The 14,722-nt window shown below is 32.1% G+C and overlaps 1 protein-coding gene across 4 annotated transcripts; it reads left to right on the top strand.

Moving 5' to 3' along the window:
* The first annotated feature begins 10,310 nt into the window (after positions 1 to 10,310).
* LOC109816029 (INCREASED PETAL GROWTH ANISOTROPY 1-like protein 1) lies at positions 10,311 to 13,075 on the top strand. 4 transcript variants are annotated; one of them, XM_020380886.3, is made up of 5 exons: positions 10,311 to 11,202; positions 11,560 to 11,876; positions 11,966 to 12,077; positions 12,570 to 12,701; positions 12,768 to 13,075. In XM_020380886.3, the coding sequence occupies exons 1-5, from the start codon at positions 10,534 to 10,536 to the stop codon at positions 12,822 to 12,824; spliced, it is 1,287 nt and encodes a 428-aa protein (XP_020236475.1). In that variant the 5' UTR covers positions 10,311 to 10,533; the 3' UTR covers positions 12,825 to 13,075. The 4 variants fall into 4 exon arrangements, with proteins under 4 accessions (XP_020236475.1, XP_082919189.1, XP_020236476.1 ...); XM_083063063.1 differs by having other exon boundaries at positions 10,312 to 10,809; positions 12,776 to 13,075; XM_020380887.3 differs by having other exon boundaries at positions 10,313 to 11,202; positions 12,783 to 13,075.
* The last annotated feature ends 1,647 nt before the right edge of the window (positions 13,076 to 14,722 follow it).

The following is a 14,722-nucleotide window of genomic DNA, read 5'->3' as shown; positions in this document are numbered from 1 at the left end:
TTTTTTTTCTAACAATTATTTTGTAATTCATTTTTTTGTGTTTTTTATTATTTCAATTTATATAAATAAATTCTGTCCCTAGAAAAAATTTATTTTTTTCATTTTTTATTATACACTATACACAATTTTTAAATAAAATATATCTGTTAAAAATTATTATATACTCAACATTCCAGTAAATTATTCTACAAAAATTTATTTAATTCCAGTAAATTATTTTTTTAAATTATTAACTTAATTTTTTTTTTCAAATTTTAATTTATATTATCAATTTCATATAAATTTATATATATAAATTTATTATTTCTGTAATTTCTTTATTTTATACATATTTGTTTTTGTTTTTTATCTATTTAAATATTTATAAAAGTGGCACTATGGCCTATAGCGACACAGTGTCGCTATAGGCCATAGCGCCACTATTTTTTACGTTTTTTTTAAATTATTAAAGAAATTAATTTTTCCCACATTTTAATTTATTTTATAAATATGATAAAAATATATATTTATATATTTATCTTTTCTGTTTTTTCTTTATTTTATATATTTTTTTTCTATTTCTATTTTTTATTTTTTAAACGGGTGGCGCTATGGGCTATAGCGGCACAGTGTCGCTATAGGCCATAGCGTCACTTTCACAAATTCTTTTTTTTATATTATTTACTTATATTTTTTTAAAACTGTCTTTTTTATATTAAATATGTGGCGCTGTAGGCTATAGCGACTTCAGTGAAGCTGTTTTGTGTCGCTATAGGCTGTAGCGACATTATCAATATGGCTTTCATGGCTTGCTGGAGTTATAAAAATGCCACGTGTCACCGGTGTCGCTATGGCCCATAGCGACACCGTTAAAAAGTGCCCCAAAGGTGTATATTATTTAAAAACAACCCCATTTACGTAAATAAGTTTGGGAACTGCCCCAATATGGTCAATCAGCCGGTGTAAAATGCTTTAAAACAGTCTTAGATTGGTAAGAAGTTTTCATAATAACACCAAATGAGTCAAAAAGTCGTGATTGAATCAAATGAAATTGAAAATTGAGAAATCCTACGATAATTTTGTATGTGTTAATAAGAATCGAATTCATTGACTATTCTCTAAATTGATGAATTGATTGACTTTTTCAACTCATATTTTTCTTGATTATATTAACATATTCTCAATGCATATATTTTTACTAGAAAGTACTTTTATCAACGATATAATTTCACTTATTTTTCTTTTATTATCATATTGGACACTACCAATTATTGTAATTCCATATTTATATTTTGCCTAAAGAAATAAGTCATTTTTAACAAGAGTTACATGCTTGATATTATAGTAAGGGTCTTATTGACATTACCATCATGTATTTTAATTTTTACATTACTCTTGCTAATGATAACAATTTATTCATAACTATATGTTGATTTCACAGTTTCACCATCCCTAATAGGCTTTTTGACCTATGTTGACCTATGTGGCACTATAATGAAAATTTATTATCAATATGAAACTATTTTGAAACATTTTACATTTTTTAGGTGATTAACGCTCATGTTATTAGTTAACCCAATGACACTTCTGTCAAGTCATTTTTTTTGTTTCTATTAAAGTAGTTCTAGAAAAGCGCATGTGATGTCGAATTTAGTGTTGTTAAAATAGATTACGTGATGACATGTCATGCAACAAGCTCCAATAACACTTTTTTGTTTTTATTTGTCTCACAACAATCTCTTGGGGGATGTGTTAAATTTTTTCCCCCAAAAGTGACACAAGAGCCTATTGTATTTTTTATTTTATTTTTATAAATGTGACGCTTTATTATATATATATATATATATATAAAAGTTATTGTTACGCCAAGAATGAGATGATAAACACACACGAGATTCACTCCCTGTTAAATTCTTTTAAAACAAGAAACAAACAAGAAAAAATTAAGAGAGAAAGATTAGGAAAGAAGAACACACAACAATATACGTGGTTCGACTTAGAGCAATGCTCTCAATCAGTCTACATCCACGGGGCAGCCACTTGTATTAAATTTCTCTTAAGAAATTGATAACAAATTTGTTCTCTTTGTCAGCATTACAAAACAGAGGCTGCACCAATGCCTTATATACTTAAGAATAGAGGAACTATTCTACACATCAAATATCTAATATATTGTTGAGAACCAACAGTCAACAATCTCCACCTTGGTTCAAAAACAGCAACAGAGAACAAACAGTAGCAGAACAGCTTCAAACATTCAATCACCATGCAGCTTAATCAAGTTTAGACAGTGATAAAACTTTGTGCTGGGAACCGTTTTTGTAATCATATCAGCAGGATTATGATCTGTTGATATCTTCTTCACTATCACAGCCCCCCTATCAATGACTTCTCTGACAAAGTGCAGCTTGATGTCAATGTGTTTTGTCCTCTCATGGTGCAGAGAATTCTTGGACAAATGAATGGCACTCTGACTGTCACAGTGAACTGTGATCACCTTGTCTTGTAGCCTCAATTCTCTTGCAATGCCTTCAAGCCATATAGATTCCTTTACTGCCTCTGCAAGAGCTATGTACTCAGCCTCTGTGGTTGATAAAGCTACTACCTTTTGAAGTGTAGCTTTCCAGCTTATGGCAGTACCAAAAACTGTAAATACAAAACCTGTAAGGGACTTTCTGGAATCAAGACAGCCAGCATAATCAGAGTCAACAAAACCTTCAATAGCCACTGCTTTTGTACCACTGTTAGCTCCACCATAGACTAGGGCCCTTCCAATTGAACCCTTTATGTACCTCAATATCCATTTGACTGCCTGCCAGTGAGACTTGCCTGGATTTGCCATAAATCTACTCACAATGCTTATTGCATATGCTATATCAGGCCTAGTACAGACCATAGCATACATGAGAGATCCTACCACACTTGCATATGGAATGTTTTTCATGTAAACAACCTCTTCATGAGTCTTTGGTGATTGGTTTGAGCTGAGTTTGAACTGATGTGACATAGGGGTGATTACAGGTTTAGAGTTAGACATTCCAAACCTCTCCAGAACCCTTTTGAGATAAGTTTCTTGAGACAGATGCAATAGATTCTTCCTCCTATCTCTTTTGATTTCAATCCCCAAAATCTTCTTAGCAGGCCCCAAATCTTTCATTTCAAATTCCTTGCACAAGTCAGATTTTACTTTGATTAATTCATCCTTCTTGTTGCTTGCTATTAGGATATCATCAACGTAAAGCAAAAGAATAATCAGCACAGCATTATCAGGGAATTTAAAATAGACACAATTATCATATTGACTTCTATTGAAGTTAATCTTGGTCATAAATTCATCAAACCTCCTATTCCACTGCCTCGGGGATTGCTTTAATCCATAGAGTGATTTATTCAATTTGCAAACATGATCCTCTTTTCCTTTTTCTACAAAACCTTCAGGTTGCTGCATTAGGATTTCTTCATCTAGTTTCCCATATAGGAAGGCTGTTTTAACATCCATCTGTTCTAGCTCAAGGTCTAGAGTTGCCACCATAGACAATAGAATCCTTATGGACCTATGTTTCACAACAGGTGAGAACACTTCGTTGAAGTCAACTCCCTCCTTTTGAGTGAATCCACGAGCTACAAGCCTGGCCTTGTATCTGGCTGGTTCAACACCTTGGATGCCTTCTTTCTTCTTGAACAACCACTTACAACTGACCACTCTAGAACCAATTGGCTTCTTAATCAACTTCCATGTATGGTTGTCATGCAGAGATTTCATCTCTTCTTTCATGGCATTCAGCCAACTCTGTTTCTCCTTACTAACAAGGACAGATTCAAGATCCATAGGGTCTCCATCCAAAACCTCACTGGCAGTTATTAAAGCAAATGCAATCAAATCTGCATAGCCGTACCTTTCCGGTGGTTTGATTTGCCTCCTGGTTCTATCTCTAGCTAGTTGATAGCTTTCATCTTCTTCATGCTCAAATTCAGATTCATCCCCTTCTAAGGACGTAGCAATTTCTTGGGCTTTAAGAGTTTTCATCTCAGGCTCCACCTCAAAATCAAGATTTTCATGATCAATGACTTTATCCAGGTTAGTGTTTTCCATATCAGCGCCTTGATTTAGTTTGTAAGCCATTTCCGCTTCATTGAAAGTGACATCACGACTCACAATGCATTTTCTAAATCCAGCTTCCAAACACCATAGCCTATAGCCTTTAACTCCTTCAGGGTAGCCTATAAAAATGCATTTAACAGCTCTAGGCTCCAACTTGTCTTGCTTAATGTGAGCATAGGCAACACAGCCAAACACTTTTAAGTGTTTAAGACTTGGTGTGTGACCAGACCAGACTTGTTCAGGTGTTTTTAGATTCAAGGCTGTTGAGGGGCACCTATTTATGAGATATGCAGCAGTCATGGCTGCCTCTGCCCAGAACACTTTTGGCAGGCCTGCACTAAGTAACATACACCTTACTCTCTCCAATATGGTTCTATTGAATCTTTCTGCCAATCCATTTTGTTGCGGCGTACCAGCAACTGTTTTGTGCCTTGCAATTCCATTTTCTTTACAAAATTGATTAAAAGGATTTGAGCAAAACTCAAGGCCATTGTCAGTTCTAAGACATTTGATTTTTCTGCCAGTTTGATTTTCAACTAGAACCTTCCAGCTCTTAAAGTTTTCAAGAGCTTCATCCTTGGTTTTCTGGATGATTATCCAAAGCTTCCTTGAGTAATCATCAACAATGCTCAAGAAGTATCTAGCACCAGAATGAGAAGCGGTTTTTGTTGGTCCCCATAAATCCGCATGAACATAATCCAAAATACCTTTTGTATTTTTCTGTCCAGTACTGAATTTTGTCCTACAAGATTTCCCATACACACAGTGTTCACAAAACTTCAACTTCTCTACTTTGTCTCCACACAGCAGGTCCTGTTTGGCTAGTTCAATTAATCCTTTCTCACTTACATGTCCCAATCTCTTATGCCATAATTCCGTCTTTGACAGGAGCTTTCTAGATGCAGTAGCAGCTGATCCAGTGATAACTTCACCATCAACAGAATACAAACCATTCTTCATGATTCCCCTCATGACAACAACAGAATTTTTTACAACATTAAGAATCCCCTCTTGGCCTTGGAACACATACCCCTTTTTATCAAATTCACCAAGAGAGATTAAATTTCTCTTAAGGTCAGGTACATATCGAACATCAGTGAGGACCCTTTCAATTCCATCATGAAACCTGAATCTAATAGATCCAATTCCCTTAATTTTGCAGGGCTTATTGTCTCCCAAGAGAACTAGACCATCTGCTTGATCAGAAAAATTCTCAAACCATGATCTATGTGGTGTCATATGCCATGAACACCCTGAATCCATTATCCACTCTAATTCTGAATTATCTTTAGACACAACCAGAGCTTCAGCTGATTCATACCCCTCATCTTGTACAGTTACAGCATTTGCAGAATATTTTCCTCTTTCTTTGTTTCCACCATTAACAAGCCTTTCAGGACATACCTTCCTTGTGTGACCCTCTTTCTTGCAATGATAACACCTGATTGTGAAGGTGGATTCTCCACCATCTTTCTGTTTTTCTGACTTTGGTTTCTTCTTATCAAGTTTACTATATTTCTTGGAGGTCTTGCCCTTAGCTGTCAATCCTTCACCATTTACTGTGGGCTTTTTCTCCTTCCTTTCATTCAACTCCTTTGAGTTAATGGCAGCTTGAACCTCATCAATTGATACCGAGTCTCTTCCAAATAACATGGTTTCTTTGAAGTGGGAATAGGCCCTAGGTAAGGAACACAACAATAACAAAGCTTGATCCTCATCGTCTATGGTGACATCAATATTCTCAAGATCCAAAATCAACTTATTAAAGTGGTCTAATTGTTCACCCACTGGTTTATCCTCATTCATCTTAAAAGAATACAAAGATTGCTTCAAATAAAGTCTATTTACTAAAGATTTGGTCATATACAAACTTTCGAGTTTAGACCAAATCCCTGCAGCAGTCTTTTCCTTAGAGACTTGCCTAAGGACTTTATCACCAAGACTCAGGATAATAGCACTGTGGGCCTTTTCTTGCATTTTCTTCCTTTCCTCATCAACCGTAGCATTTTCGGCCTTGGCTTCACCAGCAAGAGCATCAACCAACCCTTGATGAACAAGAAGGGCTCTCATCTTTAATCGCCATAGACCAAAGTCGTTTTGACCAGTGAATTTTTCCACCTCATATTTGGCTGAACCCATAGCTCCACGCTCACCGCACCACTTGTTACGCCAAGAATGAGATGATAAACACACACGAGATTCACTCCCTGTTAAATTCTTTTAAAACAAGAAACAAACAAGAAAAAATTAAGAGAGAAAGATTAGGAAAGAAGAACACACAACAATATACGTGGTTCGACTTAGAGCAATGCTCTCAATCAGTCTACATCCACGGGGCAGCCACTTGTATTAAATTTCTCTTAAGAAATTGATAACAAATTTGTTCTCTTTGTCAGCATTACAAAACAGAGGCTGCACCAATGCCTTATATACTTAAGAATAGAGGAACTATTCTACACATCAAATATCTAATATATTGTTGAGAACCAACAACCAACAGTTATAATAACACCGGTGTAATTTTTACTAAGTATTACACCACTCAAGAACATTTAATATAAAGTTATTGAACGGTGTAATACTTAATAAAAGTTACATCAGTGTTATTATAACCTTCCTCTCACACACACCGCTCAATAATTTTATATTAAATATAAATTTTGTAAATTCAACCGTTAGATTGAAAGTTTTTTACTCTTATGTCATATATACAAAATTTTATATTAATCTAAGATGATTTGGTACTTCATTTTTATAAAACAAAATTGACGTAATATATACATTTCAAAATATACTAAAATATGAACATTTTGATTACCTTCAAGTTGTTATTCAATTTTAACAAAATTTGATATAAACATATAAAGTGATATGAACTCTCAATCTAACGGTTGAATTTATAAAATTCACATTTAATATAAAATTATTGAGCGATGTAATACTTAGTAAAAATTATACACTTGTTATTATAACTCTCCCCTCTCTCTATGTATATATATTATAACAAGAGTTATTTATTATATGTTTGATCCTTTTTTAACGTTTGGGCTTAGACCGACTAAGTGGTGAATGAGGGTGAAAAAAATTGGATACTAATGGGAAACCTACCGGTGAGAAAGATATAGTAAATGAAAACAATGATAGTCCTGTACACCTAATGAAAAGGAGCATCACAATATGATGGATAAACAATTTAATTTAACCTTTCAATTTTGAATCTCTTGTTACATCTTCTAAATTTTATCGTGTTCGATTTTGACATGCTACAATATGTTAGTTAACTCATAATTATATATATATATATATATATATATATATATATATATATTTACATCATTAAGTTTAAAAATTAAAATTAGATGTTGTTGTTAACAGGCATGCAAAATAAAATATTTAATACTTGAAGAAAAAAAAATACATGTGCCACAACAACACAAAACGTCACATTTATATATATATAAGAAAAAATTATCCTAAAAACATTAAACTTGGTACACGTGTCCCTTTTTTTTGGAGCCACTTTGAGATAGAAAAAAAATGACGTGATGTGAAAGTTGTTGAGTTGATCAACAACACCCGACATTAATTATTCCAAAAATATAAAATATTTCAATACGCCCCCAGATTAGTCATAAGTTTTTATAACAGCATTGCATGGGTAAAAAGCCTACCCAACAAGAGCTACTTACCAAGTCATGTTTATTTTTTCCCTATTTTGTTGGTCGGAAAGGAAGACAAATTGCAACATTTGTTTTGTAATTGGAAAGTGGGAAAGTAGAGTTTGGGCCGTTTTATAGGTGAGCTACTCTAACGGATGCAACTTATGTGATAAGGGCCTGCTTTAAAACTATGACTGGTTGATGGACCCTCAGTGTAGGATCATATTATATGTCATCAACTGAGGGTTTTTATTTCCTTCAAGACCAGACATTCTTTAATGGTTTGCTTGGAATGATGGAAAGAAAATGAGAAGAGAAAAAACTTGAAATCTAAATGGAAGGAAGGATTTCTTTTCTTCTTTCTTTCTATTTTCTCTCTAATCAAACAAAAGAAAACAGATTGTTATAATGTTTTTTTTTTCTTCTTTCCTTTCTTCCAATCAAATAAAATATAATGAAAAATGACTCACTTACTTTAAAGAGTAATTCTTGATAGAGATTAAATTTACACATTTTTTGTAAAATTTAAAAACAATTGATATGTTATATTAATTAAATTAAGATATATTCATAAAAATATATTATATGTTAATTTAAACATATTTTTTTAACTTTGTAAAATTTATAAATTTCATCTATTTATTAAGAATTATTAATTTAACAGTTAATATTATTTGCCACACATATTGTTCAATCATTAATGGATTGTTAGAGAAGTTTTCTTTCTAATATATAATTTTTTTTATTTAAAACTAATTAATAGAACACATTTTGTCACTGTCATTCATATTTTATAAGTTTAAAATCATTAAATTTTATAATAATTACTTTAATAGATATCTATTTAAGATAATCTGTAATTAAATAACATGGTCAGAAAACAAAATAAGATAATTTCTAATCGTTTGGCAGTTAAAAAAAAAAACTTACATTTCTATTACATGAAAATTAAACTCTTTTTATTATTAGATAATTTTTTTTACAAGTTTTACGAAATAATAAATAAAGTCATTAGATAAAGCAGTGTAACTCACATTATTTATTTATTGGACCTACGCGAATTTAACTTGGTAATAATAAATACGATGATTTGAAAAATAAAAAAGAAAAGTGTGTTATAAATTACTTTTAGTGGATATGAATATATATATAATATAGTATATAGTTTTTGGACGTAAAATCAGCCTGCTAGGCTGTGCTGTGGGGCTATAGACATACGTAGTTAAAGGTTATGCATGTTCCATATTTGATATCTTAGTCTTTGATGTCATGACTCAACATTCAAATTCAATGTGTACATTCTAGCCAACTACACCCCTCCAACCGCTCAATAAATGTTAACAGAATTATTATATATTAGCTGTCATAGAAATTTCACAAGAATTTCCAAATTATGCATGAGGTGCACACTTCTTCCCTCATATTCAGGGCATGTACATGCCAACTTTACATTATTTCTTATTTCTCTAAGTTGATACTATATTTTAATTAATGCAACTTTTATAACCAGCTCTTTCCATAATTTCCTTTTTTCGAGTTTGAAAGAAAGAATAAATAAAGGAATGATGAGATGAGCTACCTACCCTAAGAGAAAAACACACATATTGTTCTCTAAAAAATGGTAGTGTTGGTAAAGAGAACGGAATGACATATAATGCCATAATTTAATATATGAAGGTTTTGAACAAATTAATACTTTAAGGGCTTGGAACAATGTTTCTGATTTTTATTTTACGTTCTTCACCAATCTACATCAAGTCACACTTTCGGTTGTGGAAAGGGTAGAAGGGTGGTGATTTCAAGTCCTAGGAAGGAGTAGAAAGTAAGAAAAGGAATAAGGACTTCAGGAGGGACTTTGAGAGACAGCATAATAAATTGAAAGAAAAAAAAATGTAGATATCATAAGGATCTTATTTGGTATGCTGTAGTAATCACCACCTTTCCTTACGAATATTTTCACCCTTCTAGGAACCTCACTGTAGGGGGTACATTTTCCTACCTCCTTTGTCCTTTCTTTTCATTGCTTCACAAGCAAAAAATAGACAAATGCCATTCAACCAGAGGAATGGCACTTCTCAAATGATGAAAAGAAAGGCAACCATCACAACGACACTCCCATTCCACATGTTACACTTGGAAATGTTAGATTTGTAAAGATCAAAGAGAGTTCCATATAGGTAAGTATGTTACAACTTTGCAACAACTTTGGTACTCTAACTAGTTTTTTGGCCACGTGTGTAGTAAATAGAAAATCTGAATTGAAGAAGAGTAGACGTGATTCAAATATAGAAATTAATGAGACAAGACAGGTATATGAGTATTAAGGCCAAATAATCTCAATTAGGAAACTTTTGCAGTATAGGTGTAGCACTAACCCTCAAAGACAAGACACCGTAACAAATTAGAAAGCAAGATTAGTCTAAAAACAAAAGCATTAAAGTAGAGTAAATTTGACCAAAGAATTTAAGGTTGTACCTAACATGGCATTCTAAGTGCAGCTATCACATACTAGCGCTGCCAGCAAGCTCAAGTAATCTCCTATCTCCTATAAAATTTGTTACAAAGGAATCATAATGAGTCTTTATAGCAAAGTGCATTAAAGTGGTGTGAAATGTCCAAAGCATCCTTATCAACACACTATTGTTCCCTCATGTCCATAAAGCCATCGCAAGCATCTTAAGGGGCATTCTTGCATATTTAACTCCTACATACCAACCTTACTTCAAAAGCAAGACCAAATTTAGAAGAAAAACAAGCCATCAAATTGGTAACCATCTTATAGCTATCTTTCTGATGAGGGAAGGGGAGACGATGCTACAGGAAGAGAATGAGTCTGAGATCACATCTCTCAAGAAAAAACTTGAAGTCCACATGGCAAGGAATGAGTCACTACAGAAGGAAAACAAGGAACTCAGAGAAGAAGTAGGCCGTTTGAAGTCACAGATAATTTCACTTAAAGCATACAACATGGAGAGGAAAACCGTTCTTTGGAAGAAGATACAGAAATCCATAGATGACAACAACAATTCAGAAGCACAGCATCAACAATATAAAGCACCACCAGTTCAGGTAATCACATCTGAAAAGAGTTCAGAGAATGAGAAAGTGCTTAAAAATTCAGATTTCCCAGACTCAACACCTAGAAAAGAAAAACCAGCAATAGTACCAGCTCCTCCACCAAGGCCTTCTCCCACCCTTCTTCTTCCTCTACACAAAAAAGAGAAAGGACCTAAAGTTTTGCAGCCAACAATAGCACCACCACCCCCTCCTACACCACCAAAATCATCATTAGTTGGGTTGAAATCGGTGCGCCGTGTGCCTGAAGTAATAGAATTGTTTCGTTCCCTTACCAGAAAGGATGCAAACATGGAAAACAGAATACATTCCAATGGTGTTCCCACAGTAGCATTCACCAGAAACATGATTGAGGAAATTGAAAACCGCTCAACTTATCTCTCAGCCGTAAGTTTGGCCTCAAACTACTAAATGCTCATATTTATGTGTCAAATTTTCTAACGTTGGTTAAAGGCGAGTGTGGATAAACTTCTCCACAAGTAATTCTAGAACAAAAAAAATAGGAAGAAAAAATCTAAATAAGCTTCTCCATAAGCCAAAACAAGCTTATGCATAAGTTAAAAATAGAATTTTGGAGAAACTAATAGGAATAACTTTTACAAATTAGCTTATGCCTGATATAATTTTAACTTGAAAAAATTTATTTCATTTTTCCTACCTATTTTTCTCTCATATAAGTACTTCTCAAACAGACTCTAATTATCTTCATCTGTTTTAATTGATAATATGCACATTCCTGAACAGATAAAATCAGAAGTTCAAAGACAAGGGGAATTCATTAGTTTCTTGATTAAGGAGGTTGAGTCTGCCTCATTTGCAGATGTTTCTGAGGTGGAAGCATTTGTCAAATGGCTAGATGGGGAACTATCTTCATTGGTGGATGAAAGGTCAGTGCTTAAACATTTTCCTCAGTGGCCAGAACAGAAGGTAGATGCACTGAGGGAAGCAGCTTGTAACTATAGAGATCTGAAGAACCTTGAATCTGAAGTTTCATCTTATGAGGACAATCCCAAAGAGCCTTTGCCTCAGACTCTGAGAAAGATACAAGCACTGCAAGACAGGCGAGCATGTACAAAATTTAGAATTCACTGATTAAAGCTTTTGATGAATACTTAAAATCAATTGAAAGTTGCGAATTTCAAATGTGCAGGTTGGAGAGAAGTGTGAGTGCTAAAGAGAGAATGAGGGAGAGTACAAGCAAGAGATACAGGAATTTCCATATCCCTTGGGAGTGGATGCTGGATACAGGCATTATTGGTCAGGTAGACTATTGATAGCTTACATTTTCCTTAAGACCTTAATAAAGCACCGCCTTTTTATTAAATATGGTTTATTGTTTTGTATGCTTACTAATGATGATGTGTGTTTTGTTCTAAATAAATAAGGTTAATTATGCTTAAACTCAAGCTTATGTGAAATCAAGAAAAAAAATGTTATTTATTGGTTAGTGTGTTTAAACACAAGCCTATGTGAAATCAAGAAAAAAATGTTGCTTATTGTATTCTCTGGAGACTAGAATAGAACTAACAAGACACTAAATGAAATCATTCTGGTGAATGATTCTGTGTGATTGTCCATTTCACATAGATCAAACAAACAGAAAACTGATTGCAATATAATGTTGTTTTATTCTCCTAGCATCAGACAAATTAGTATCATTTCAATGACCTCTTATGTTTTACATGTTGTAGAAAGGGTATCTAGTTATTACCATCAAAATCCATTGAAGGGCGTTATCTTGTTATTAACTGCAGATGAAGCTAAGTTCATTGAAGCTAGCAAAGGAATTCATGAAACGGATAACCAAGGAATTAGAGTCAACAGAACCTTTGCAGGAAGATAACCTGTTTGTACAAGGAGTTAAGTTTGCATTCAGAGTACACCAGGTAGAGTACATTCTTCAAACACCTCTAAGTTAATATTTCCTCTTATCCAACTCATCAGCCATGAAGCCTTTCAGTTTGCAGGTGGCTTTGATCCTGAGACCATACAAGCATTTCAAGAATTGAAGAAGATTGGCTGTGCTATACCAAGCTATACTAATCTGATTAAATGCACCAAACTTGTTAAAACTTGCCAGAAAGCAGTATCTTAACTTAAACTGTCTTTCCTTCTTTATTAATTATTTGATGTTCACACATCAGCAGCGGAATTGAGAAAATGTATATGCTCCTCTCTATGTAATTTCTTGAAGCATTGCCTACTTTTGGCTAGTAGGTATATGCTTTCATAATTATGCAAGAGATAAATCCTTATTAGAGTCTTTGTGCTTCAAAAGGCAAACATTACCAAAAAGAGGACCATGTAGTATTTAATAGGGTGCAGTACCTAAACATGCATGGTTGGCGATAAAAGCCCAGTGAATGGAAAGAAATATAGGCACAAATAATCAGAAGGGGTGTGTCACTACAAATACAATCAAATCATTTGATGCCACCCAAATAAACTCAAGTGTTAAATATGGCAAGCATATGTTAGATTTCCGTATTTAACTGTAGAGTTAAATATTTAAATTGAAATAATGTTAACAATATGGGCATTGTGAACTTGTTTGAGATTTACATTATTTTGTTCTCATGATAAACATTTTATTTTAGACACTTAAAGAGTTAGTGTTTGGTTGACATGCTTTTATTTATTTTAAGCAACTAACGATGCATTGAATTTTTGTTATAAAATATTAATAATATACTTGTTTTCTTTTTTTGCAAGGAATAAAATAATATACTTTTTTAGCATACTCTTTTCAACATATTATTATTTGTTAAATTTTATCAAGATTCGTAAAAATATAAGTGAGACTCTTAATATGGAGAGTAGAACTTAGATAATTTTATTAGCTCTAATAAATTTTAACCAAGAACAAAAGAGAGTATAAAATCATACCTTCTAAAATAAATTTCGAATCAAACCAGAAAATTAAACAATGTAAAATCAGAAAATTAGGAGTAAAAGAAGATAAACATTTGAACTCAAGTTTCTCTCTTCAGTTTTTTGTCTCCCAATAAACAACATCATTTTAGTTAGGAAAGATCTCTTCATGATTATTGGAAGTTACTTAATTTCATTCTTTAAAGAAAGACATGTCATTTTTTTTTTCTTCTTTAAAATTTTAAAACTATTATTTAACTAAAGTATAGACATTGTTTTCTTTTACAATTTCAAACATCTTATATTCATTAATTATATATCTTTTAATAGTTAAAATTATATTTTTCATTATAAAACGTAGTTACATAAAATGGTGCATTCAGGAAATTATTTATGAAAATAGTACAATTTGAGACAAGTTTCTATAGCTTTCATGTAAAATGTGCATTCACCCAGTCATTCTCAAGTTTGTTTAAACATTGATTAAGTACGATCCTTTTCATACATGATAATTTAATTAGATAAATTTCACACTTTCAATTAATCAGAAAAAAATCAAAATTATGCTACAAAATTAAAAATAATTATTAGTTTAAAAAATTAAATTAATCTAAACTTTAAAGATAAAAGATCAATTTTTATATATTAAATATAAATCTTTATTTTGCATATGAGTATTTTTAGGGATTTTTCTTCGATTAAATATTTTTTTGAAGATTTTTTAACTTATTTAATTCAAATTTTATTTATCATAATTATTTATGAGTTAAATATTAATATTTTAAGATAAATTATCAATAAATAAAAATAAACTTAGTTTTACAATATAAATTATTTATCATAAAAAATATATAATTTATATGATTCAAAATATTTATTTATATAAATTTTAAATACAATTTATATATTTAAACATAATTTTTTATATATAATTTATTATAAAATTTTAATTATATATATACACATGCTTAAAATAATAGTGTGTTTAAATGAAAAAAAAATCATTAAATATAATTCATTATTACTTTATTTTAAA

The sequence above is a fragment of the Cajanus cajan genome, chromosome 9 (genome assembly GCF_000230855.2).
Source record: "Cajanus cajan strain Asha chromosome 9, NIPB_CcT2T_4, whole genome shotgun sequence".
Classification (NCBI taxonomy): Eukaryota; Viridiplantae; Streptophyta; class Magnoliopsida; order Fabales; family Fabaceae; genus Cajanus; species Cajanus cajan.
Note: the sequence above shows the minus strand (reverse complement) of the source record. Positions and strands in the feature narration are given on the sequence as shown.